The sequence below is a fragment of the Leptinotarsa decemlineata genome, unplaced genomic scaffold (assembly GCF_025532065.1).
Source record: "Leptinotarsa decemlineata unplaced genomic scaffold, Ldec_3_MD MMD2_tig00001064_RagTag_RagTag, whole genome shotgun sequence".
In the NCBI taxonomy this organism is placed as follows: domain Eukaryota; kingdom Metazoa; phylum Arthropoda; class Insecta; order Coleoptera; family Chrysomelidae; genus Leptinotarsa; species Leptinotarsa decemlineata.
In genome coordinates, this window is record NW_027412558.1 from 6,675,444 (window position 1) to 6,702,844 (window position 27,401).

General features: G+C 34.6%; 1 protein-coding gene across 5 annotated transcripts in view; it reads left to right on the top strand.

Annotated features, from left to right (window-relative positions):
- Frl (formin-like protein) overlaps window positions 1-25,496 on the top strand; it is a 120,466-nt gene extending 94,970 nt beyond the window's left edge. For 2 of the 5 annotated variants that reach the window (XM_074175576.1, XM_074175579.1), the window contains 12 exons: window positions 4,086-4,180; window positions 4,961-5,282; window positions 8,153-8,401; window positions 8,471-8,731; window positions 8,789-9,038; window positions 10,076-10,424; window positions 13,156-13,289; window positions 13,704-13,996; window positions 14,950-15,229; window positions 17,978-18,252; window positions 20,499-20,615; window positions 22,931-25,496. In XM_074175576.1, coding sequence (XP_074031677.1) covers window positions 4,086-4,180; window positions 4,961-5,282; window positions 8,153-8,401; window positions 8,471-8,731; window positions 8,789-9,038; window positions 10,076-10,424; window positions 13,156-13,289; window positions 13,704-13,996; window positions 14,950-15,229; window positions 17,978-18,252; window positions 20,499-20,615; window positions 22,931-23,143 — 2,838 coding nt within the window. In that variant the 3' untranslated portion in view covers window positions 23,144-25,496. The other 3 variants (XM_074175577.1, XM_074175580.1, XM_074175578.1) reach the window with 2 other exon arrangements.
- Window positions 25,497-27,401: the final 1,905 nt, after the last annotated feature.

A 27,401-nucleotide genomic window follows, 5' to 3' on the forward strand; every position in this document is an offset into this window, starting at 1 on the left:
GGCTTGCGGTGCATCTGCGTCACGTGGGTCAGTAGGCGACTTTGCTAAAAAATCGTGAACCGCACTCTAAATGAATTATGAATAAAGAACTTGAGAAGGAAAATATTACAGCAGTCGAGAGTAACATGTGTAGTTATTTGAAGGTGGTTGACAATGTTTCGTGGTGTATTTCATTAGTTCGGACTTTCATTGTCTAATATAATATAAATTGATTTGATAACCCTGAAAAAACCGGAAGAAGCACTATATTCGGTAGATTTGAAACCATTGAGCTGAACTTATTGTTTTCGATCCCGTAGATAGGACTGAAAGAGTGCGATTAAGGATGGAGATAATCCAAAAGCTACTAGTTTGTTTAGTAAAATGCCATGGTCAAGCCTGTCGAAGGTTTTAGAAAAGTATGTGTAAATAACATCAGTTTGGGCCTTATTGTCAATAGATTCAGCAATATGTTGAGTTACAGTCAGAAGATTGGTGACCGTTGAACGATTTTTCATATAACTCGCTCCAGCAGAATCTCAAAAACCTTTGCAAACTGACAAATAATAGAGATAGGCCGATAATTTGAAATATCTCGTCTATCTCCTTTCTTGAAAATGGGACAGACACATAGCACTAAAAAAAAAAAAAACTAAAAATTTAACCACGTATGTCGAAAGAATAGTTTGTATATATAGTCCCTTTAAAAAAAAATCAAAAATAAATACACACAATTTGAACATAGGTTCACATGTCATGGTAATAAAATAAGATATATCATAGTATAAAATATGATTTGAAGTAGGTGTCAATATAAACGATAACAAAAAAACACGTATATTAAATCACAGCAAAGTTCCATAGTAATATCCACCATAATCATGTCTCAGCCACCGTATTCACAAGATTTGCCTCCTGCGACTTTTTTCTGTTCCCAAGATTGAAGATACCCATGAATGGACAGCGTTTTGCGACGATGAAAGGCATACCAAAAAGTGCATATCTCAACTGCCTCGAGGAGTGGAAATAACGGTGGCACAAGTGATCTGAGGGGTACTACTTTGAAGGGGACAAAATATAAATTGATGAATAAATAGATATTTTTTGTGAAAAAATGAGAATTCTCCTTATGTTTTGAGCAGACATCGTACACTGTTGTGATAAAACAAAAGCAAACAAAAAATGTATCATTATTATTACATTATTGTTATTATGTTACGTTTCCGATATTCTCTCTACGATTCGTCGATCTCTAATGAAACTGGATACAATTTAAATTCAATTCTTCGTCATTGAACATATGCGTTACAATAAATTTCATACGAATATGGTTTTCATTGTCGATATGTCCGTGATAGTTGATTATTTTTGCTTGCTCATGCAGTGTTGTGGGAAAAAATGTGTAATAAATCATTGACGTGGGTGGTTCTGGTCGTCACATACGAGGGCACACATCGTAATGGAAAAGTCTGATGTGTTGCAGCAGTTATTTACGAAATGTTGCAACACATTGGTTATTTATTTCCTTCGTTGTTCATACCCAGTATACTCACATGGAATCACCAGACATATTTTGTTTTGGTTTGTTTTATATACTGTTAAAATGACTATCGTCATTGTGCTAGATTGTGTTGGCATGGTTCTAATTAATTTGGTCAATATTCCTAGGGGTAAGTTCATCAATTACTCAAAGGCCACTTGAACCAGCTGCCAAGCATTTCCTAGGCGAGCTCTTATTTTTTGTTGAGCTTATCTCATAAATTTTCTGCTGGATTCGGATCTGGCGGGCCTGCAGGTCAATCCAGAACGGCCACTCCTTACTCTTTGATGTATTCCTAGGTAACCCTTCCAACATGCCAACTGTGGCTTCTAGCAATAAATCAACATCTCTCCCACCAGTTAGAGTTTGTTACATGAGTAGTTAAGAAGTGTTTCCAACATATTGTCCCTCCAGAACGTTTAAGTTTCTCTCCCATATTCTGGAATAGATCTAGCAGTCAGAAGTCTAGGTTTTCTTCCTGGAGCTTTCAACTCAAATTCGATGATCATCTGGATTTATCTGAAAAAAATACAGTTCATCAGTTTTCAAATGTCTAGCTTCAGTGCTGAAGGTATCAGCCAAAGCGACTTATTTTTTTTTTGTTTTGGCAACTCTGAGACCCGTTAGTGCTATATAAACTTTAAGAATATGGTATCTTCCTCATTGTTTCAACTGTAGCTTCTGGAAGCTACACTTGAAACAATGAGGCAGTTCCTGCCAAGCATTAGTAATACTTTAAAAATTTTGTTTTATCTGTTGTTAATAGTGTCCAATTTTGAATAGTTTAGCTAGGTTTTTGACAATTCACTGTGTCTTACACCTATTACAGAACTCAGTTGTTACTAAATTATTTCAAAAATTTGTCATTAGCGAGTAAGGTCTACACGAAGTCAAATAAAAGAATAATGTACCGGGCCTGATAAATTCACTAGTTAATACCATATAGAACCTCAAACCTAAAAATAATGATTAGACCTCTTATGAATTTCCACGCCGAAGAAAACTATCGAAGTTTTCTTCGATAGTTTTCTAACGAAGAAACTATCGACGTTCGGTAACTTTTCAGTTCTCAAGCCATTCAAACTGACTTCGTACACACTATAAATCAAAAAGTCGAATACTCCTTATATTATGTAGCATTTGTAAAATACAATTAAAGAACCTGTCAAAAATATATATCTAAATGAGTTTATAGGAAAAATTTTGGCGGTTCATTTTTCTTACAATCACCATCAAAAGTTTATTCCTATTTGAATAGATTCAACACATCCTTAGACTGAAACTAGGTTTTGAACAAATTACTGAGTTAGGTTATAAACAACGTCTGCATCTCCTGGTTGTGACATGCGCATCGAAAAGAAACTTACATTTCTGGTGATCATAAAAATTCCGAGTGGTACTTCAATTTTGTCTAGGAGTTTATCATGACATCCTACTGAAAAAATTATATTTTTATGGAATAAGAGGAGTTGCATTTTCACTTTTTGAATCCTACCTGAAAAATCGATTTCAGGCATTTCGTTTCAATAATAGTACATCGGATTTTAGGGAAACAAATCATGATGTACCCCAAGGATCTGTCCTGGGGCCACTTTTATTTATTATTTATGTTAATGAGCTCACTTCCTTCAAATGTGTTCTTTTTGCCGATGATACGTCATTTATATGTTCAATCCAGATAACCACGTTTCATTAGATCGATCTAAAGAAATTGAAGAAAAAGTTGGAACATGGTTTAGAGACCACAATGATGACAAGTCTTAGAGGCTACTCGTAACGACCCGTCAGTGTGATCAACAAGACCAGAATGTGAAGCTACTTGGTGTTCTTTAGACTCTAAACTGAATTGGAATGCTCATATAGATCAATTGAAACATAAACTGTCGAGCATATTATTTCTTCTGCGACAGCTCAGGCATATTTCAAACTTCGAAACTTTGAGAACAGTTTATTTCTCACTGTTTTTGTCTCATATGGGTTACGCCATTTCACTGTGGGGAAAATCCTCGGCTGCTAATGTTATTTTCATTCATCAAAAAAAGGCATATAAGCTTTCTATTTCAATCAAAAAATCATCAAATCAAAACGATGAGTGTGAATAAGTTTAAACGAACCATCAAATCGTATTTGCTAAAAAACATTTTTTACTTAATCAATGAAAACTTGGAAGATATTCAAGGTGTGACCTTTAGCCTCTGAGAACATACTTACGATTTATGTACTTATGTTTCTTATATTTTAGTATGTTTATGTGCTGTGGTATTTTGTATTTACTTTTGAAAGTGTATTAGTATATTACTAAATAGTTTACTTGATATCTTTTGAGACCAAATGACTTGCTATGAATATGACTCTAGTCAAATAAGCAGTCTATCTATCTATTTATGTAGCTTTCATAGTTTAGATATAAATTTGATCGTACCGAATGCGGCACCATAGACCATAGTCTTGATCAAATATAATTCTGCTAGTGAAAAAATCTTCATAAAAAAATTACGGAAACCCATTTGCCAATACACCATAATGATAGTACATTGTAGTAGAAGTATTGTAAACGTTCAGAAAGTTATTTCTGTTTCAGAAAAGAAAAATGGTTGTGGAATCCACTTCGACGCAAGTTCTAAGGGATTTAGAAATTTCGTTACGTACAAATCATATAGAGTAAGTATACCATTATTACATTAATTTCAACTAAATGATCAGTATAGAAAATCTGTAACAGTGTTCTAATAAAAACTGTTGTTCTAAATTACAATTTTGAAACAACCTAAAATACAACTTTAGATTGTTTCAAAAGTTTCGTCCGTTTTTATGAGTCTACTTTAAATTGTAATATCTCAGTGAATTGAGATATGAAGCTACGAAAACACATGACAATAAAATAGTCAAAACTTTTAAAAGAACCTAATATTAGTAGAGTTTTCTAAAGACCATTAGTAAGGACGTATTTGTGAGGGGAGCCATACATACAAAAATATGTCTGCAAAACTTCTCTCTATCTCTAGAGATTATGTGTTAGATTTATAGTTCAGACTTTTCGGTACTCCTGGTTTTAAAACGACAGATGTTGATTTAACAACCGTTCATCTTGATAATTTGAGATAAATGTAGACAGCAAACCATCGTTGTGAAAAACTGTCGAAAGTTGTTTTCCGTTAACCAGCTATCGCCCTCTAACGAACAATAGCCCTCAGATATTGATTTACGTGTGATTTCTAGAAAAAATTTCAATGCATTGCAAATGCATTGAATTAACGTGTGTATGTCTGTTCTGTTCCTCAGTTATAATATTCTTCAGACCAGCAGATGATTCATCATAAAAAAATGTTCTTATAAAAGTTTTGCCCGAATACACACTATTCGGTCCTACGAGCCGGATAAACTAAGCGCTAGCGATCAATGAAAATCTGTTTACGCTCAACTACGTCAATATCTTTTCAGATGGGTTAGGGAATTTTTGAACGAGGACAACCTCGGCCTCGACGTATTAATAGATTATTTGAGCTTCCGGCTAGGCATGATGAGGCACGAGCAGAGGATAGCGGAATCTCGAACGGCGTCCGAAGAAAAGCTCTCGATCAACACGCTCGCCGTCAACTTGAGTTCGGACAAGACGAACGGATACATCAGGATGCCGCTGGATATGCCCGATAGTCCCGGCTTGAAGAGGAGGTCGAAGCACGTCGCGAAACTGAACATGGGCGACTCCAAAGACGACATACACGTGTGCATCATGTGTATGCGGGCTATCATGAACAACAAAGTAAGTACACGTGGTGGGTTCGATGGGAACTCTGGTTTTTGAATTTTGGAACTGCGCATGCGTAGTAACTCAAAAAGAGTCAGTATTTGGAGATTAATCTTTCTTGCTGATTTGAAGTAGGTTAATATGATATCATCTTAAAATATTTAGGATTGTAACGAATGTAAGGATGGAATGTTTGTACAATGATATTTGTAGGATGCCAATGAAGGTCTAAACTTTCTGAGAGAGTTGCACTCAATTAATAATGACACTGTAAACACTGAACAATTTGCAGAACCGCAACGAGTGTTTCACTAAACAGTAGCTTCTTCAGGATATATTGCAGATGGAACTAGGTTATGTCTTAATGAGATTTCAAGTTTTACCAGTTTCCCAGTTCGGATTTTCTTGAACAAAGGGAATGTGAAAAATTCTAGCAAACTCTATTTCTTCCGGAAGGGGTTAATTCATTCACAACGGAGGTGAAATATCAAGGGTATTATCCTTTGATAAAAAACTCACTGAAACGCTCAATTGGAAATAATTTTACAGAAATCCAAACTTTCCCTATAGACCATCGAAGGATCCGTGGAAAATATTGATGCTCAGACCTCAAACAAATACATTTGGTATATTGAATGATTGTAAGACCAAGTAATTGCTTGGTGGCCCAAACTTTCTGGTGTACAAACTTGCCTGGCTTTATCTGGTTATTGCATCAGCAATACACGGTTAGCTACCATGGAACTCATTCTCTACATGTTTCTGGGGAGAGAGGCTATATGGGCAGCATACACAATTTTGCATGTTGCCCATTGCACAAAAAAGGCTTATGAGGACCACAGCATACTACTGGCTGACACTGAAAGGCATAGCATCTGGGAATGACCTCCGACTTGATGCAACTATCAACAACGAACTGCCTATACATTTCTAATCCCAAGTAGAGAGAATTCGGTCATTCGGTAGTAAGAAATAATAAGAATAGATAACTGCTGCTTTCCAGATGGATCAAAAACACCTTTAGGTTCTGGTGCAGGTGTATACTTTCGCAGGCCCATGACAGAGTCATCAACAAGCCTAAGAACCTATGTTTTGAAGTGAAACCATCAGACACCTGTGCAGAGTGTTTCGGTTGGAAGATTTATCGAGATGACATATCAGTTTCGGAGTACCAGCTCCTCGTCATTGCCGAGTGAGTCAGTTCAGAAGAACAAACAGTCCTTTCAACTAATCATAAAAGCTTTGCTTAAAATTGATTCGGTAGGCTAGCCACCGCGCCACCTGCAGACAAAGTCCAAAAGCAACTCCATTAACATATACTCCGGGGTGGGAGTCAAAATAATGAATACATTTCAGAGAAGTGCATACGAAAAGACCTAGTTCTGATAAAAATACCAGACCCTTGCGTCTCATGTGACCTACGATTTGTAGGTACGTGTGGCAGATATGCGACGGAAAATTAACTAACCTAGGTAGTGCTAGACGGAAAGTTGAAATTGAACCATCAGACACTGGTGCAAAGTCTTCCATTTGGGAAGAATTTGTCATAATTTTCTTTCTTAGGGATACTCAGGCGGTTCATTCCATCTGAACTGAACTACCCGGTACTGATAGGAGCTGGTACTATAAAATCGATCTGTCGGTGGTAATTTTGGCATAGTCGTAGATCTCATATGATAGGCAAATGCTTGGTATTTTTAGCAGAACTTTGACAAGATAATTACAGGGTTATCAAAAGAAAAACAATAGATATTTTATAGTTGAGAAACAAATATATTGTTTTCTTTGGTTATTCCAAATAATATGAAATCACATTATATCATGCTTACAAGAATTCTGACCCATTCTATTTCTACACAGATCTAAGAATACCTCATTCCAATTCCCACTAGTTTATTTGCCAGTGATTAGGTATATCAACAAAAATATAATTAAGGGATTGATAGTATCAGGAGATAAAATAAGCTGGGAGTAAATTCTGACCCGGCTTTTGTTTACTTGATGGTGAAACTTACTGGGTTTTTTGTGGCCGGATAATGAATTTCCTGATACAGGCTTTGCATTTCAAAGAAAATAAATATTTCAGATAAAATTCAAAACATTCATCTCTCCCAGCTCCATGATGCTCCTAAGGAGGCTCGGCATGTATCGACATAGTTGTTGTTGTTGACCAAAGTTGTCAATGCCATGTTTACGAAAAGTAAAAAATATAGGAAAATATTTTGACAGTTTTCATGATATATGCCTTCTTTCCAAGAGTTAGGAATCCTTATACTATTTATTGATTAATATGAAGTTAGCCGCAGTTTCCTGGCCACACTTTCTGACGTAGGAAAAATTGTATGTGGGATAGAGGAGCAAACACTGTGTTTCACAAAAAAGAAAGATGAACAAAAGGTTACATATATGTGGTCAAAACAATTTGTTTGGCCGTATAGGCGAGAAAAAAATGTAAAGTACCCGAAATATTTCGAGTGCCAAAAATTATTGGGCTTTGCAGGAGAGGCGACATATGACACGTTATATATATAGGGTCGAATGAATTTGTAATAAACAGGAAAGAACAATTATTGACGAGACTTTGAGTAAATTATCAGTAATATTTTGAAAGTGTTTCGCAAAAACGGAGACATACAAAAAGAATTATATCAACATTTGTTTGGCCGTAATAGGCGAGAAAAAAAAATAGTGTCTGTCAAGAATTCAAGTACAGTACCCGAAATATTTCGAGTGCCGAAGTTTATTGAGCTTTGTAGGAGAGAAGGCACAAAGTAGGTTAATGGTGAGGAATAACCTCGGAATGATTTGAAAATATGAAATTATTTCAAGGAAATTTTTGTATTCCTCTTCCGTCATCTGAATAATCAGCAGATTCCTATTCGCAGTATGGTTTCAACATGGTGATCCAACATCGAGAAGCAATAAACTGCATATCACTCAGCCTGATCCACAAAAGTTTACGGACGAAAGCCTTAGTCTTAGAGCTTCTAGCCGCCATATGCCTCGTCAAAGGGGGCCACGAAATAATACTCTCAGCTTTTGATAATTTCAAAGAAGTATGCCACGAGAGGTATCGATTTCAAACGCTCATGGAGTACTTCCTCAATTTCGAAGTCTTCCACATAGAGTTTATGGTGAGTAGATCGGGAGTGCTACGAGGTTACATTTCAGGGCCATTTTGTAAATTATTTATACTGTTTCAGGTCGCTTGTATGCAATTCGTCAATATCATTGTGCATTCAGTAGAGGATATGAACTTCAGGGTGCATTTGCAGTATGAATTTACGGCTCTGGGTCTAGACAGTTATTTGGAAAAGTTGAGATTCACTGAAAGCGAGGAATTGCAGGTGCAAATCTCCGCTTATTTAGACAACGTTTTCGATGTCGCCGCTCTAATGGAGGATAGTGAAACCAAAACAGCGGCGTTAGAGAAAGTATCTGAACTCGAAGACGAGGTTGCTCAGGTATAGTCGACCGTAGATTTCAGAGAACCAATTGTATAAAGCTGAATATTTTTTCAGATGCATGAGCGGTTGCAAGAAGTGGAATATCAGGCCTTGGAGAAAATTGCAAATTTAGAGACTGAACTGATACAAGTTAGGCAAGAGAGGGATGAACTGGTCGAAGTTAAGAAGAGGTCTGACGAGGAGGTGTCTACGCTGAGGAGGGTTGTGCAACATCACGAACAGGAATCGAAGAATAGGCAGTCTATGTTCGAGTCAAAAATTGCAGAGTTGGAGCATGTTAGTAGTTTGCCTCGGGGATCTTCAAGTGAGTATTATTTTTGTGAAAAAAATATTAAGTATTTTTTTATTTTATAAATGGAGTTCAGGTGAGAGGCACCTTACCCCTTGCCTCTCTTGTGAACCTACGACTTTGTAGGTACGTGTGGCAGATACTCGACGGAAAAACAACAACTAACCCAACTAATGCCGTGTAGAAAGCTGAAGGCACCTGCGCAACGTCTTTCATTTGAAAGATTTGTCGCAAGTAACTTTCCATGGAAGTAACTTCAGCTATCTGCGCGGAATTATCTGGATTAGTTGTTGCTTTTTTCTGTTGGGTATCTGCCACGCGTACATACAAAGTCGTAGGTCTACATAAGAGGCAAGGGGTACAATGAGTACAAATAATTCAAAGAAACGGCAATAAAAAAGACCGAGTATGTGTCATCTGCAAATAATTTCATTTTTCAGTTTAGATAGATGTCAAAATTCAATACATACACTTTTGTGGAATATTTTGTTGATGTTGATGAACCTTGTCCAAAATGAAGTCAAATCTTCCAATTTGAAACCATATTATAATAATTAGAAAATACATGCAAATGGTCTATTCCTTTATCAAAGTTGACACAAATATTTGGAGATAATAAATATTTACCATAAAGCTATATATTATAACATTATGAAATTGCTCTGGAAATTGTGTGAAAGTTACAAGGATTTCAACATCATAAATAAATGGAAAACATCACAATAAATTCAGTGAAGAGCAAAAATTATATTGTGCGGGTGTACTTCAAGGATCCATTGTGGAGTCGCACTTATTCATCATCTATATCAATGGTATATTCCAGTCATTTTTGGCATTCCATTGAAAAGTTTATTGGAAAATAACAAGAATATTCGATGATCAAATTTTTTGCATCCAACCGTGATTCTCCACATTTAATTTCCCTTTTCACAATTATGATAAACTTTCAGATAGGTGTTCAAATCCTGAAATGAAGGTAATAGTGATATAAGTAGGTGTATGTTCGTTATATTTTTGTAAACATTCAAATCAAACTGTACTTTCTTCTTCAGTGTCAGGAATCTCAGACTTAGCCCCGACGATACCGGAAGCAACTTCAACGCCGTGCAAACCCCCACCTCCTCCCTGTCCCCCTCCCGCTCCTGTAGCGCCTCCCCCTCCGCCTTGTCCGCCTCCTCCACCTCAGAAGCTTTCTTCGGGTCCAATTCCTCCACCTCCTGCCGGATTCATGCAAGCTCCAGACGGGGCAATGACCATCAAGAGGAAAGTGCAAACGAAATACAAGCTGCCAACTATCAACTGGGTAGCTCTCAAACCTAATCAAGTGAGGGGGACCATATTCAATGAGTTGGATGACGATAAGCTTCATGGGTTTATCGATTTCAACGATTTCGAGGAGAGGTGAGTTAGCAACCATGAATTTTATATTCAATCTAATTTTTCTCCAAAGAAAATGACAGGTACAAACAATTTTTTTGTCCGTTGTTTTATCAATATTCAAGAAAGGCATCATGAGAAAGGTGAATACATAGATATCGTATTCAAAAAACACTTTATTGTGAGAACAAATGTTTCGCCATACAATGGCTTCTTCAGGCGTGTCATAGATGAAATGATTGTGATTCAACAACTTGTAAAGATTTAACACAAAAGAATTGAAAAACTTTGATATATCATTTTTAAAAACAAGAATCGTTTTATTCTTGAAGTCAATTAGGGAAGTATTACAAATTATGAAATAATAATTATTTTTCAAATCACTCCACACAATTAAGTTGACTTCTGTGACAAAAAAAGATGAAACTGTAAGAAGAGACATACTTATATTAGAACTAGAAGACCCGACCACGTGTTGCTGTGGCTTTTGTTATATTACATTGTAGTAAACTATTTAAGAGGAACGGTAGGAGAACATAAGTCACGGGGACCACCATGCTTTTTTACATAAATGTCATTTGTAAAAAAATATGGCGACCTCCATGACAGATTTTCTACTACCGCAACCCCTAATTACAATGAAATTATTATTTACGAACGAAGACGGAAACGTTAAAGCTGGTATAAAAATCCACTGTATTGGGATTTAAGGGGAAGGACTCTGAACCCGATTGAATAAAATTTTCGTACAGTTGATATTAAGCAAAAATCAACACAAAAGAATTAATTTTAAAATTTATTATTATTTTTATTAAATTTTGTAACAAATGAGTATATTACAAAGTTGTTAGTAAATTACATGTGACACTTAAACTTATGAATGAGGTAGGTAGGGCAGATACTCTTAAATCTTTAACAATCACATTTATTATTTTGAATCGTAAATACTCTTAATTTCAATTCAATTTAGCACTAATCGGGGCACATTATTTTTGGTTAACCTGTCTTTAGCTAACACAAATAGATTCAACGGTTTCCCTACATGTGAACATGCAACAAATAGTTGCCCATGAGAAAAACATAAATTTTCAAAATCTATACCACAAATGGACATTGTTTGGCCTTGATACATATTTATAGTCATGGCAAAAGCTAAACGAATTGGAAACTTCTGAAGGGTATGGTAGAATCTGGTGGTATCATTGGAATATGTGGCAACAGGACCACTTTCCCAGTTAAAATGGTTACTTCAAGAATATTTCCGGTGATCTTTTTGATGACCAAACGCCTACCGTTGCATAATTGAGGTGGATTCAAATTACGTAGGGAACCAATCTTTAATTGATGATTATGTGGTTGCATTCCAGGTATATCTAGTGAATTTAAAAATTCAATTGGAAAATTTACACTTTCATTTTCATCATCAGTCTAAGTAACACTTGGCCGGCTATGCTAACACCAAAAATTTAAAAACTAAAAACAATTGAATTTCACGGTATTTCGTTCACTACAAAATAAATATAACTTATACTTCAGCCTCAACAACACGTGGTGGGGTTATGTTATTGAATTGTAGATTGTATGACACGTTTGTAGGTTCAACATAGCAGCGCCATCTATTGATTACTTACTGAATCCAGTCAACAGATATCGCCATCTGTTTAGATAGATAGATAACAGTTATATAAAATATAACATTGATTTTTTTTAATAAACATGGAACATTATGAATATCAAAGAGATATCAACAAACTAATGATATGAAATTTGTTACAATTCAATTTGTGTTAGTGATATATCATAAGATACTTCATCGTCAATAACAGAATATACATTTCAATCGGTATTGAAACATATGATGTTTTTTCGTAAAATAACTACCCCTACTACCCGTACGAGGGTAGTAGGAGTTATTTTCGGGATTTGGTAACCCTAGTGTTGCAATCTGACAATTGACAGCTCTATCGTAAAGTTGGACATTCTTGAGCTTATACATACTAAGAAAGTTTTGACATACGCGCGCCATTTGTGTTGTTTACAGTAACTTAAAAGATTCATCTCTGCCCAAAAATGAAATTAAATTGTGAACATTTTTGTTCACAATTTATGGGTGTTTCAAGATGAGCCAAATTCAACACAAAGCACTTCCAAGCAAACGGTTGCCTGGTTTTTCGGAAAAACTGAGCACTCAAAACATCGATTTGATGAGTCATCCGCCGTATAGTCCTGACTTGTCACCGAATGACTTCTTTTTATTCCCACACGTAAAAAACAAACTGAGAGGTCAACGTTTCTCGACACCTGAAGAAACGGTTGTTGCATTCAGAATGCATGTTTTGGAGATACCTCAATCACAGTGGCAAAAGTGTTTCGACAATTGGTTCAAACGCATGCAAAAGTGTATAGATCTTCATGGGGAATATTTTGAGAAACAATAAAGTGATTTTCAATGATTAATATTTGTTTTTGTTCTCTAATCCCGAAATATAAAAGGCAACCCTTGTATTACTAAAAATATGGCTGAGTTTGCTAGGTTAATTTGGTTTTTATGAGTTTCTGACTAAAATCACAAATAATCCACTACAGGGGGTGTATATTTCAATTCGAAAATTGGGGTTTTTCATTGAAATTCTCAGATTTTTAATAACTCAGAAATAAGTTGGTTTGGGATAGAGTCATAAGACTGAATTAACTGCAAATCTGCTCTATTTGCCCCTTGCCAGTAATGTATTGTATTTTTTAATTCAATTTGCAGATTCAAAATCGGTAATGCTAACTTACTGATGAATGGCAAAAGTGAGACTGATGGATTACATACTTTCCCTAGTAAGAGAGGAAAGAAACCCGAAAATGTATCATTGTTGGAACACACAAGGTTGAGAAATATTGGTAAGCGACTCCTTTGGAATTATCAATAAGAAATAATAATTATGTATTTATTTATTTACTTATTGACTTTCCATCTCTCCATTATTAAACAATAAATGTAGGAACTTCTAAAAAAAAAAAGAAGAAAAAAGTAACTTTTTTTCTTCCAGTTTGTGTCAGAAAGTAACTTATGTGTATGCTCTATATATTTTTATCAATGAAAGTTTTTATTATAATAATTTTTTCTCATCTTTACTTTGGAAGTGCCCACATTTTTTGTTTAATGATGAATAGAAAGCGAAAAGGCTTTTTTCACGAGAACTGGTCTGTCCTAAAAATATTCCTTTTTCAATTTGAAAGAAATAATATTTCTAAAACAATTGTAACACACCTGATTTCAATGCAGAGATTTTCAATTCGTGTTTCATCTTTCAGCAATATCAAGGAGAAAACTGGAAATGACTCCAGAAAAAGTGATAAACGCAATCAACATGTTGGATCTGAAACAACTATCTCTTGAAAATGTAGAACTCTTACAGAGAATGGTTCCTACCGAACAGGAATCCAAAGCCTACAGAGAATATGTGCTGGAAAAGAAAAACATCAATCTCCTTACCGAAGAAGACAAATTCCTCTTCCAATTAACCAAAGTCGAGAGGATATCAGCCAAACTGTCCATTATGAGTTATATCGGTAACTTCTTCGATAACCTCCATCTTGTTACTCCGGTAAGCAAATTATCATTATTGCCAACCTTCGGTTTCAAAGCAACTTCTCTAAACAGTTCTATTAACAAAATGTACGAAGGCGTAGAAGGATCACACATTGTCTTGAAAATAAAATATATTAAGTTTCTGGTTTCAAAGTCGGGGAATTTCGAGTTTAAATTCCGACTCGAATCCTGGATTACTGTGGAATTTCAACTTTGAATTCGAATTTTTGTTGAATTGCGACTTTAAACTCGTAATTTCACTACATTCAGACTTGAACTTGTAATTTTATTGAATTCTGACTCTAACCTGACATAAACTTCAAAATTTTTCTAAAATCTACTTGAAAACTTGGAATATGTTTGGCCCTTCTATGCCTTCTCAAAAATTTTTTGAAGAGTGTATGATTTATGTTCAGAATATAATGAGAATTTTCAATGTGTTTGAAAAGTCGCTAATGATTTGCGAGAAGCAATCCGAAAAAAATTTCCGCTTTTGTGGAAAATCACTTCATGGCTTCTGTAACATGTTAATGCACCTGCTTACACTATGGCTTCATTGCTTGTTCGTGAATTTCGGACCCAAAACAGTACTATAATGATGCCACAGCTTCCATATTCGCCAGACATGGTTCCATTGAATTTTTCCCTGTTTAAATGCGCATCGTTGAAAGAGTTTAAAGCTATCCCAAAGATCAAGTTTGAGAAGTGGTTTGGGGATTGGAAGAAGGGCTGGCACAAGTGCATACTATCTGATGTGGACTATTTCGAAGGCTATTTTTTCAAAAAACGAAAATTGTCGTTATTTTCTTAACATACCTCGTATATAACTGAACTTCAATTGTTAAACGAAATGTTTGCTCCCTTTTTACGCATTTTTATAAGTCACTTTCTAACAAACGGTTGAGATCTGGTGCACTGCTTTTATTCAATAAAGGTATCATATAATCATGATTTCTTTTTAATTTTCAGCAAATGCATGCTATAATTTCTGGCTCGAACTCTGTGAAGAATTCCAAAAAGCTGAGATCTGTCTTGGAAGTAATATTAGCTTTTGGAAATTATCTCAACAGCAGTAAGCGAGGCCCCGCCTACGGGTTCAAACTGCAGTCTCTTGATACTTTATTAGATACAAAGTCGACCGATAAACGATTGTGCCTTTTACATTATATTGTTGCTACGATAAGGCAGAAGTTTCCGGAATTGCTCAATTTTGATTCTGAGCTTCATTATATTGAAAAAGCTGCGGTGGGTAAGTATCGTGTTTTAATGCATTTCAACTTTGTCTAGAAAAGATACTTTGCGTCTTCAGAAAGTTGTAAATTACTTGTTTCACTTTCAATTTCAAAAAGTAATAATGAATGTAGTTGTAGTTTCTATCACAGAAGAATGTACTAGGTATATTCTATGATTTAACTAGTGCATTTGACATGGTTAAATATGACTTACTCTTTCGTTAATTGTACAGCATAGGAATTCATAGTTTACCACATGATTGGATAGTATCATAGTTGACAAATTGTACGCAAGTGACAGTAATAAATAATAGCAAATCTGACTGTAAGAGTGCTAATATAAGAGTGCCCCAGGGGTCTATATTGGGACCAATTCTTTTTATACTATTTTCAAATAACATCTACGATAAGTGTACCACAACAAATAGAATCGTACTTTACGCTGATGACACAAATATAATCCTAGCTAATAAAAGTTCGGAAAGTCTGGTGAATTTCAGTAATTATGCATGTGATGAATTCAGTAAATACTGTAGCAACAAAGTCCTTGTCTGCAATATAAAGAAAACCAAGTTTATCAATTTCTTATCCAAAAACAGTACCTCAAATCCAGATCTGATGAAACTCTGGAATATTGTCAGGTAGCTAGATTTTTAGGAATACTCCTGGATCAAAAGCTAACATGGAAGGCACATATCGACAGTTTATGTGTAAAGGTTTGCAGTGCAAACTATGCAATTCAGAATCTGCGAGACAATCTGTTTAAAAAAAATCTGTTTTTCCGTTAATCCGCTGCCGCCCCCATACGAACGACAACTCTCAGAAGTTGTGAAACTTGTGTCTCTACAGAAGTTATAAAACTCAAGTATCATGAGTACAATCAAGGCTACAGTATGTATTGATATTCTGGGGAAACTCTGCATATACTGACCTCATTTTTAAGTTTCAGAAAAGAGTCATTCACTGTATGGACAAGTCTCATCCAATGGACTCTTGTAAACCACTATTTAAAAACTTTAGCATCTTACCATTAATAATAATAATATTTATCCAGTTGGATCATCTATAGATGACCTTGAGTATAACAAAACATGTACAAATACAAAATTAAAAATACAAACTCCGTGCACTTAGAGGCACAATATACAATTTACATAGATAATATAATATAATATATAATAGTCAAAACCTAAAATAATCTGCTATTTATGCATCGTTATTAAAATCAGCCTAAAATGTTGGACATGTACTATATAATAGTCAAAACCAAAAATAATCTGTTACTTGTGTAACAGCATCCTATTAAAATCTTCCTAAACTGTTACACATGTACAGAGTCATAAGTTATCATCCATATATTCTTTGAGAGAATAATAGGATCCAGGAGCAACGCTTTGATTTGACAGTTGTACTGGATTAGAGCCAGATTTTTTATTGTACTTGGAAATTTATTGTACATTTTAATGGCCATAAGCCTGGGACATGATTCAGATACAACTAATCTGTGTGTTAGCACTTCGAATTGTAGGGAATTTCTAGTATTATAATTCGTATTATCATTAAAAGTAGAAAAACTGGTTATATGCGATTTTACATATTTTAATATCTCATAAATGTATATACTTGTAACAGTCAATATTTTGAGATTTCGGAGGATGAGCTTGCAACTTGTCCTTCTGGTAACTCCTGCTTTATACCTTATGGTTCTTTTTTGAATTTTGAGTAATCTGGAACAATCACTACATGCTCCCCAAGCTATAATACCTTAGGAAATGTTACAATGAAAGTATGCATGGTAGTACATTAATAAGAGTGATCTATTTACATTCCAGCGTAGTTGTTGTATACAATAAGATATTGAGGATATCTTTTTTTTAATCGTATCAATAAGCTTGTTCCATTTGAGATTTTCTGTTATCTTCAAACCCCAAAAATTTTGTCTCCTCTTGTTGTTTGAATTGATCCATTAATTGACGCTACTAGTAAACTGTGATGTGGAGTGGTTCTTGAATGAATAAAACGTAAAAGCACAGTTTTTCTTTCATTTAACAAGATACCATTGTCTGAGAACCACTTTTGGGTTCTTTTTATTTCATCAGATGCTTTATTAACTGTGGCTTTAATATTTTCCTGAGTTATCAATAACAGTAAAGCATCAGCATACATAACGAACTGATCACTATAAAAATCATTTACATATATTATATATAAGAGTGGATCTAATATAGAACCCTGAGGAACCCCAGGAAACAATTTTTAGATTCTGATTTATTTCTATTAATCTCTACATAATAGTATCTACCCTCTAAGTAACTTTCAAACTATTTGTGGGTTATTCCCCTGATTCCATACATTTCAAGCTTTGGTACGAGAATTTTGTGATCTACCAGAACAAATGCCTTACTTAAGTCTATGAGGATCCCTAGCGTCTTTTTACCTTCATCCAACTCCCTGTACACGTTGTTGAGGAACTGTGTAATCGCTTGACTTGTGGACAATCCCTTGCGAAAACCAAACGGGTTCACATTAAATAGACCCCATTTATTAAAAAAAGTTATCATTGCGCTTGAAACATATTTTTCATATACTTTTGAAAATGGGCTACAACCTAATAGTAAAATACTAAATGAACAAAGTACTAAATAAACAAGTAATTCGTATGGAATAACTCAATTTAAGAAGTTTTAAGGGAATTTTTACGAGATTCAACACATTGAGTAAAGGCGAGACTCAGTATTGTCAACAAGAAACCGATTTCTTTTCAGTTTCTTTGGAAAACATCAATACCGACGTCGCCGAGCTCGAAAAGGGAATGGACGCGGTGCGGAAGGAAGCAGAGATCAGAGGAAGGGGAAGCCACAGTCTGGTTGTGAGAGATTTTCTTGCGAACGCAGAGGATAAACTAAGAAGGTTGAAAAGCGACGCGAAAATGGCACAGGACGCTTTCAGAGAATGCGTCGAGTTCTTTGCAGAATCTCCCCGAACGACTGATGCCAATACTTTCTTCTCCTTGTTGGTACGATTCGTCAAAGCATTCAAGGTGAGTGATATTTTTTTGCAAAACCAGCTTATGTATACAGAGTTACTGTCCAAGCTATGAGTTTATAATTCTGTGGAGTGTGACATCCAAAATGGCATAGTAAGATTAACAGTAAAGCTATTCTTAAAACGTCCCATACATAAACTATCTCAAAATATTGGCCAGAAACATTTTCAACGTGTAAGAAATTGCATGAGTTTGCCATCACTCCTTCTAGTAAAGTTTTGGTACAAATCTTCTTCCCTTAACCCTTTCACTGTGAATGTCCAAAAACCGCTGTGAGCTAGAATAGTTCTGGAGCAGCATAAGCCAAAGAGATATTTCGCAGTAATTCTCAAAATGAAATATTTTTTCAAACTGACCGATTATTTCTTCAGTTCACATGATTGAAAAATCGTTTAGGTATGTTAGTATTCGAAACATGGTACTATAGTATGGTACCATAGTAGGCAGAAAAATTTCTTTGCCATCAACAGATTTACACTTTATTAAACGTGAATATTCTGGAATATTGTTACTACGTAAAATTCGAAATATTTATTGGTGTGATCTGCTGTTATTTGCATCAGATCTGGTGTGAAATAAAATTTAAAAAAAAGCATGTTCTGTAATACCTCTAATTTCGCAGCCAGACCTGGATTCATCAAATTCGAGAATAATTGGCATCTGTCAGCTTCATTTTCACTACTGAGCTCTTTTTATGTTCTATTTTATTGGTATATGTCAAGCATATGCTGTTTGTTCTCCAGCGTTTCATTTTGACGGTAGCTTGACGTTTCGTCTAATACTGCGGCGACCGTTCCCACCGTGTTTGCCGGTACAGACTTTTTTCCATGTTGGTAGTACAAATCCACTATTTCAATCTGCCTAGTAGTGTATCGACAATTTCAAGACCGTAGACCGGTACATGAGAACATACCCTCCTGTATCTTGGAACTTAATTCCTATATCATTTTTGACATCTCATTCAGATGATTTTTAAAAACATACATTTAAACTGTGTTTTCAACCCATTCCTTGAAATTATTAGCTTCCTTGTTCTTATGATAGTCAACATATCAGTCCTCAAGTTTTTTCCACATATTTTCAAAGAATTTGAAACACATCCTACACTTCCTCCGCAATGCACAATAATTAGTCGTGATCCTTTGTATGCAGGCATGTTAGGCGTACACATTTTCGAACCATCAGTCCACCTTTTCGTAACTATGTCGTGAGTGTCATACCAAGTTTCATCCAAATAGAAAATTTGCCGTTGTTCTCGTCTATATTTAGTTATTTGTTCTAAGTATTTGTTACGCAGTTCCACAATTCTTCTCCTTTCCATAACTGCTTGACGTTTGTTTATTGTTTTAAATCTAAATCCTAGTTTCTTTATCCAATTCTGAAAAGCTTTGTCGCAGCAACTCACGTTATGGCCGGAAGTATTCAATTTCTTCCTTATGATTTCAGTTGTAGGAATCTCATTGCTTTTGTAACAATCGTATATTGTTTTTTTCAATGATTTTATTAGAGTAACATCTAAAGATTTTGATGATCCCGTATCACATCGCGTCTTGCGTGGTCTGTTTTTGACTATTTCACATACAGTTGAGAAAGGAATTTCGGTCAAATCTGATGTTGCTTGTAATAGTTTGTTTTCCTCGAAACCAAACTTGAGATATTGATTCTTATATACGTTGAAACATACTCTATGTATTTCAATATTCAAATGCATCCCAATCTTATTCACTGGTATCTCTTTTTCGCATTGTTCACCATCGCTATTGGAATCACTACACAGGAAAAAGTGTGCATTGTTAACACACTCGTTATTACTAATAATACTTGTCCAAGGACGCCACATTTTAAACAGATAACGAAAATTTTAAGTAATAATTATTATTGCACCAATTCGAATTTCAACACTCAAATCGCGATCAGTTCCTGAACTGAACATTGACAACACGACCGCTATAGCCATCCTCGCATTCTATTCGTCACCTTAACATGACTTCAAATTTAATTTTATGACTCTTCAGCCAATCATAAAACTCGGATAGTAGAAATCATCCCATACGAACCGCCAATTCCTCATATACCAATTCATTAAAATTTTGTTTTTTTTTAAATCATGAAAAATTATGATCTATTGCCAAGTGAATTCATAAAAAATTAACAAAAAAATCCTCATAATGAACTTTTTAATGTTTGCAGTGTAAATTTTTACTTCAGATTGTTATCAAATATGTTCGATTTTTTTTCAGACGGCCGATCAAGAAAATGAACAGAGAAGAAGGTTAGAATTGGCTGCATTAAACGCCAACAACAAAACACCCGAAGAAGTGGCGAAAAAGAACAAGATCAACCAAAAGAAACAGCAGGTATGTACCATCCAAGGCATGCTCATCTGTGAATTGAGTAGCGCGCTTAACGATGATTGTGTCTTGCGAAAAACTGGGTCCGCAAGGTGGTGATTATCCGTAGTTTCTGCTTCACCGTAGTGCACTTACGCTTCTTAGTTGCTTTTATGAATGTTATTGTTGTGATTCGCTTTTTTAAAAAAGGAAATAATAAATTATGTTCACAATTCTCTATAAGCGGTAAAAATTCCATGATTAGTCAATCTTTTAGTTTCTTTCGCAGAGGTTGTTGAACAATTTTTTTTATTTTCCCAATTGTATTTTAGGAATAACTCAGTAGGTTAGTTCTATTTATTTACAGTATACGACTATTGCAGTATACGAATGTAAATATATATTTTGTAAATAAATCCTTTTCAATATTAGATCCTGCTTTTCTAGAAAATTCACTTGCTAACCGTTGAACTTGCCAAGATAACTCACAGTGGATTTCAGAGTCAAGTTTTGAATGATTTTTTTTATAACCTAGAAAAAGTCAGGTGTTTTAAATGAAAATCGATGCTGGAGTCTCTTATTGCTACTTTATTTTTTCCAATTGTTCTCGGTGAATATTGTCCATACCTACAGATATATAATATTTTGGAACACTCTGTTGCTTAGATGGACAGAGTATAATGATTTCTGAAACTATCAGTCATTTTCGAATTTATTTTCAAAAAATATAACTTGAAGTTATTTGGCATGCTATGGTACATTTCGGATTGGTGATTCCTGACTGATGGTGGTTGGTGAAGGCAAATTGGTAACTACTCTCTCCCAATACAACTGAAAGTTCATAATATAATAGAGAATTGTTTACAAACACAATATTTCAAAATTCTATAGTCCAAGAAACATAATCTGTCATTTAGAAAGTCATTTAGTATTCAATTATTCATATATACCTATTCAAAAAACAATGGAAGTTGAAACACATGTGATACAGGGTGGGCTATAAAAATGTACTGCAAGACATAAATGTTTGGTAAAAATCTTTTTGAAACAATACACAAATTGTCAAGTGTAAATTATCAACAGAAACAAACATTTCTCTCTTAAGATTAAGACTCTGTCACTAAAGATTCACTTCTGCTGTTGAATTTTGTTTAAATTAGAAAAGGGGCACGGTTTAAGAGATGTCAGTTTTTGTTGGGAAAAGGGCGTTTTGACTTTCTGCTTTTCCATCTTAAAAACAGAAAATGTGATAAAATTCTGAAGAAAGGAAATTAACTTCGAAATAAACTGTTTGCAAAAATGTGTAGATCATGCACATAACTTTGGAACTAACTGTTTGGAATTGGACAAAAACTTGAAAAAGTGTTTTTTTTTCTTGACATTGCTTATCGTTGGAATTTTTGACATAAAAGCTATTATTGGGAGGAGGGGGCTGACAAGGTGATGATTTTCACCTAGAATGGCTCGTTTTAACTGAAATACACTATAAATTCGCATTACAAAATTCACAAACATATTTCAATAGAAATTTCTAGTTTTGTCATTCATACACTAATCATGAGTATTGAGTTGCAAGTATTCACTAATAAATCATAAAAATTTTTAAGTTTTCATTTGTAAAAAATTTTTGCCAGCATGAATTCTCAAAACTTGAGAAACCTGGTGCATATATCTTGCGATTGTGTTACCAACAATCCAATTCTATTCAATCTCATTGAAAATTTCCATTTTTTTTTGTTCTCTGAAACCATCAAGACCAACTGACAGTTTTAATGATCTAAACGGATGACTCCAAATCTCTATTCTAGCTTTCAAAATCCACAAGCATGTTCCTGAAATTTAAAATCATTATATGGTTAAAAGTATGCATATGTTTTTTCTTTTTTTGTCAAAACTCTACACAACTTTTGTAACCATTTGAGCATTTATGTTTTTTTACATTGTGTTTTATCTTGGCATAATTACAACCCTTCCAATCTGTCATAATAACATTTGTTTGACTAACAATATCTATCGGACCTCAAATAACAGCGTACTGTGACTAAAGTGTTGTTTCCATTGGCATGAGAATAGCCCTCCATTATCATTTAGACAGAATAAAATCACTTTGTTATTTCATATTTTCAGCCACCAAAATTGCCAAATTTTCTGGCTAAAATACTCGAAGACTAAGAGCGGTTAGCCTACTTATCACAGTATAACTTTTATCAAAATTAACCCCACTTGTATCATGCTTCTTAGCGACAAAAAAGACTAATTTTCTTTAGCTGCCATGTACAATGCACTTGAAAAAACACATCTAGTACTTTTTGATAAAAATTTACGAAATGAAATTGTAACAGGATGCTGTGATAAATGAACTTAAAACAAAAACAAGAATGGTACAGGAAAAGAAATTGCTTCAGCAAGACGAAGTGTACAATGGTGCTTTGGAGGACATTTTGTTGGGGCTCAGGAGCGAGCCCTATCGTAGAGCAGATGCCGTCAGAAGGAGTCAGAGGAGGAGGATCGACAATAATAGGTTATCCAAAACTCTGGAGGAGTTGGAAGTGTAAATATTTAGATCACGTGAATTCCTTTGGAAAACACTCTGATGTTTTGTATTCGAAATCTTCCCGAAAACTGTGATTTTAGTGCTCTCAAAAATCTCTTCATTTCTCGAATACTGACCTGTACAATTTCATTATGCAGTTTTACAGATAACAAACTCATTTAATGAATTCATTCAAGTTAATCAGGATTTTTCATGAATTTTTGTACACTATTGAAAATATTTCTGAAAATAGCAAAGTAGTGAAACTTTCTCACTTACAAAAAAACTCCTCAAACTGTTCGAAAACGATCATGAGACCACATACTCACAATACTTTGCAGAGTGATTGACAAATGCGTAAATACTTATTTTTCATGATCATTTCAAACTGGTATACACAAAGACTGATTCTGCTTTTGAATAACTTAGCTCCTAGACATGTGCTGAATTTTTAGGGGGGGAGGTCATATGATACCTTTCAAAATTCATCATTTTTATAGTCTTGAAATTGAGTTTCGGATGTAAGCAGTAGCTCAAGTGGGGGAGCTAGTTTGCCAAAAGTTCTTGTGTGGCTTTTATGAATTTTGATATTAATTACAACTGGAACATTTTACAATCATCCCACACAAAAAAAGTGAGACAGAAAAATAGAAAACTTTTTTTTAAAAAGGTGCTGAGCACCTGTACGACTTTCATCAAACAGGTCATTTATATTGTCATGCCGTATAAATTAGTCAGTTCGTGGAGTAGTAAAAGTTACATCAACCCCCCTACACTTCGTTGTGAGATTTTAAACAGTTTCACCAAAACGCTATACAATAGCTTCATCAGGCGTGTCTATACCCGCTAAACAGCATTGACACACCTGAAGAAGCTTTTGTATAGCGAAACACGTGTTGAGTTTTTGCAGAACTGTCAAGCAAAAATCTTACAATTACGTGTTTCTTGAAGACTTTATTTAGAAAATGGATGTACTATAGAACAGATACATATCTCATTCACTATGACGTAATAATGCCAGTGCAAAAAATTAAAAATCTGGCAATATAGAAATAAAAATTGTTGATTGATAGTTCATCTGGTTATTGACACTTTTCAAATCTGTCGAATGTTATTTGTTAATTTTCATTTGTCAATTGATCGTTTGAAGGGTGTTATCTGTTGAATGATACTTCTCAAATATGTCGATGGAAAGATTAAAAAGTGCCAATTAATAGATTTCAAACAATTCTGGCAATATAAAAACAAAAATTGTAATTTGATGGTGTATCTGTTGATTAATGCTTTTCAAATCTGTCGATTGACCCATTGAAAAGTGTTATCTGTTAAGTGACACCTTTAACATCTGTCAATTGACAAACTAAAAAGTCCCAATTGACAGATTTCAAGCAATTCTGTCAATATAGAAATAAAATTTGTAAATTGATAGTTTATCTGTTTATTTGACACTTTTCAAATCTGTCAATTGAGCGATTGAAGGGTGTTTTATGTTAAATGACACTTTTCAAATCTGACAATACACATACCTTATTTGAAACGTAAGAAAGCATAAAAGGGCCATAGTAATTATTTTTTTAATTCATGATTTTCCAACATTTAACTCGAAAGTTCCTACTCCAAATTAGAAATATTGTGAATGTAATAGAGGTCAGGTTAGATTAAGAGATTAAGTTGAATTATAATAATGGAACGTCTAAATTTTGAGTTCGAAGTCAGAATTTCCTAATAACATCATAGAAGAAAGTGAGGTTAACATAAAGCTATCAATCGAAAGTTTCAAAACGTGTCAATTTACACTATCGCCATTATGCCATCATACTAATTGAATATACAACAAAAGAATTTAAACTTAAGGAAAACTAATTTCCCAAATTTCTAAAACCACAACTAGGTGAGCCTAATAGTCTGAATAATAATTAATACTCTGTCTTATATTTACTGAGAGTAACAACAGGTCAGAACAGTAATTTCAGTTGTTTCCAGCACACTTTGTACATTAGTCGAATACTCTTTGGATACTGTATTTATATATTCGTGCATAAATTGTGATTTATATATTATTTAAGTTGTACATACAAATTTTAGTTGAGGATATAGTTAATTTAATGCTATTGAAAGTATTTATAGTTCACTCAATGCGATTTTTATTAAATATTCTGTTTACGTGTTGACATTCCCTTCCCAAGTTTGAAAAAAAAATACTGCACACAAAATTTAGTATAAGTGATCTCGAATATGTCTAGACTCTTATATATACGGCAATATTTTTATGACTTTTGATACTGAATAGAGGTTTATAAACAAAATGGGATACATTTTGTAAGAAGAGAGATATAACTTATTTATGATTACTCAATAAAGTGAATTGTATATTTCGAGAGATGTTTTATTTATCAATTGTTCATCTGTGATTGTTTATTATTGTCAACAATTGATTAAGAATTGGGAATTTTATTGAGGGGTTAAGTCTCCAGTTTTATTCTATGGGTGGTAGGAGTAGATCCGTTCTTATTGGTTGGGTTAATTGGGCTGTCGTGTATTGTTAAGTGCAAGTAGCCAGACTACATGTTGGTTCCATATTCTGTGTCTGCAATACTCTTGTTTCTAATTCAGAAGCTAAAAATTCAGTACTGAAATTCTGTAGGTTTGTATCCCTTCACACTTTTTTTGCCCTTTTATAATCTGGAAACCCGTCCTAGCTACTCGTGGGACCCTTCATTGACCCTAGTCTACTGAGGAGACAGACGTCGACTTAGTGACTCCAATTTTCCTTCCTGTAAGATCGGATCAAGAGCAAAAACTTTTCAGTTCTTCAACTCTTGATTCTATTAAAAAATACCTATAGTTTATTTCCTTGAGCAGCTGAGTAAAAATTATTTTCAAGTGGCTCTTCTATTTGAGTTAATCAAGAAGTGAAAAATGTAGTATTTATTTCAAACATCCCATGTTGTTGTATGATACAACAATTCTCAGAATACTTTCTGTAATTGTAAGTATACGGTGAGTAACAAAAGTATGCTACACTTGCATTAATGATTACATTTTTCCCACGCCAGAACGAAATACTGTCTCCGTCTGACAGTACCTTGTTTGGCGTGGAAAAAGTGTTGATAGTTTCACTTCACAATACAGGTTCCAGTTTCAACTATTAAACCTAGGAGGCTAGGTAGGCATAAAGTGATATTTCGCCTCGTCAAGAGCAGGATGTTAGAAAAGAAAATCCCCGGAGCAGATCAGCAAATGCTCACACCCAATGATCCACCCAACCTAGAGACGAAAAAGTTCTGCATGGCTGAATCAAATGTGTGGTCAGGTATATAGTCTTATAGATGCCCTCATATGGAAAGATTGCTGCGGTCATTGAGGTAGGAATGTTGTACCTTGAATATCCTACTACCTCAATATCGGCCTTTCAACTGGAACATTTTCTGTATAATATGCCATATTATAGGATATTCAGGCTCTGGTAGTAGAGCACATAAGCTGACTGGATTCGGTCTCCAGCATTTGGTGGAGCTTCACTTTTATCAGCTGACCTGAAAGATCACTACCAAAAAAGTAATAGCTTCATGAAGAAGTTGGATTTATATGGTTGAAGTTGAATAGAGGTATGAGTCATAATGAAGTGTGTAGTGAAGGAACAAGCAGACACTCACTTTGTATCCACCCCTGTGGTAGTGGCAAAAATTTCGAATTTTCCATTCTTTGAATCCCTCTTATGACAGTGGTAAAGAATGTCCATGCCATTGAATTCATTATGTCGGTTATTGTAGAGAGTTCTTTGATGAAATTTGGGAGAAATATTTTTAAAAGCGCCTCGAAAGACTGGAATGAACAAAAATACTTGAAGAGATGTATGTATGGAAGTAGGAATGAATTTTTCATATTTTGAACACCTTATTTCTTGGTTACTACCATAGACATGATAATATGGGCTGGAAGTGACGTCAGTTCTAGATATATTCCACCTGCGGATAACAATATCTTAGCCGCTATTCACAGCCACTGCATTGCTGTTGCTATATCAGCACTGTGAAAAGACTAATGCCAAAATTTTCCCAATGGAAATATGCAACACGTAAAACATCGTGACGTATACGGCGTTAAGCATATAAGTGACGTAAATGCCAAGACGTATCTCCATCTATTTTTAGTTAAAGCGTCAATGTTCTCTCTTCAATGATCATCCTTGTTATGACGTCACTGGAGTTCATAATGGAACGAGCCTTTTTCTGAGAATAGTACAGCGAACTCGTCACGAGAGGCAGCACTAGTAGTAG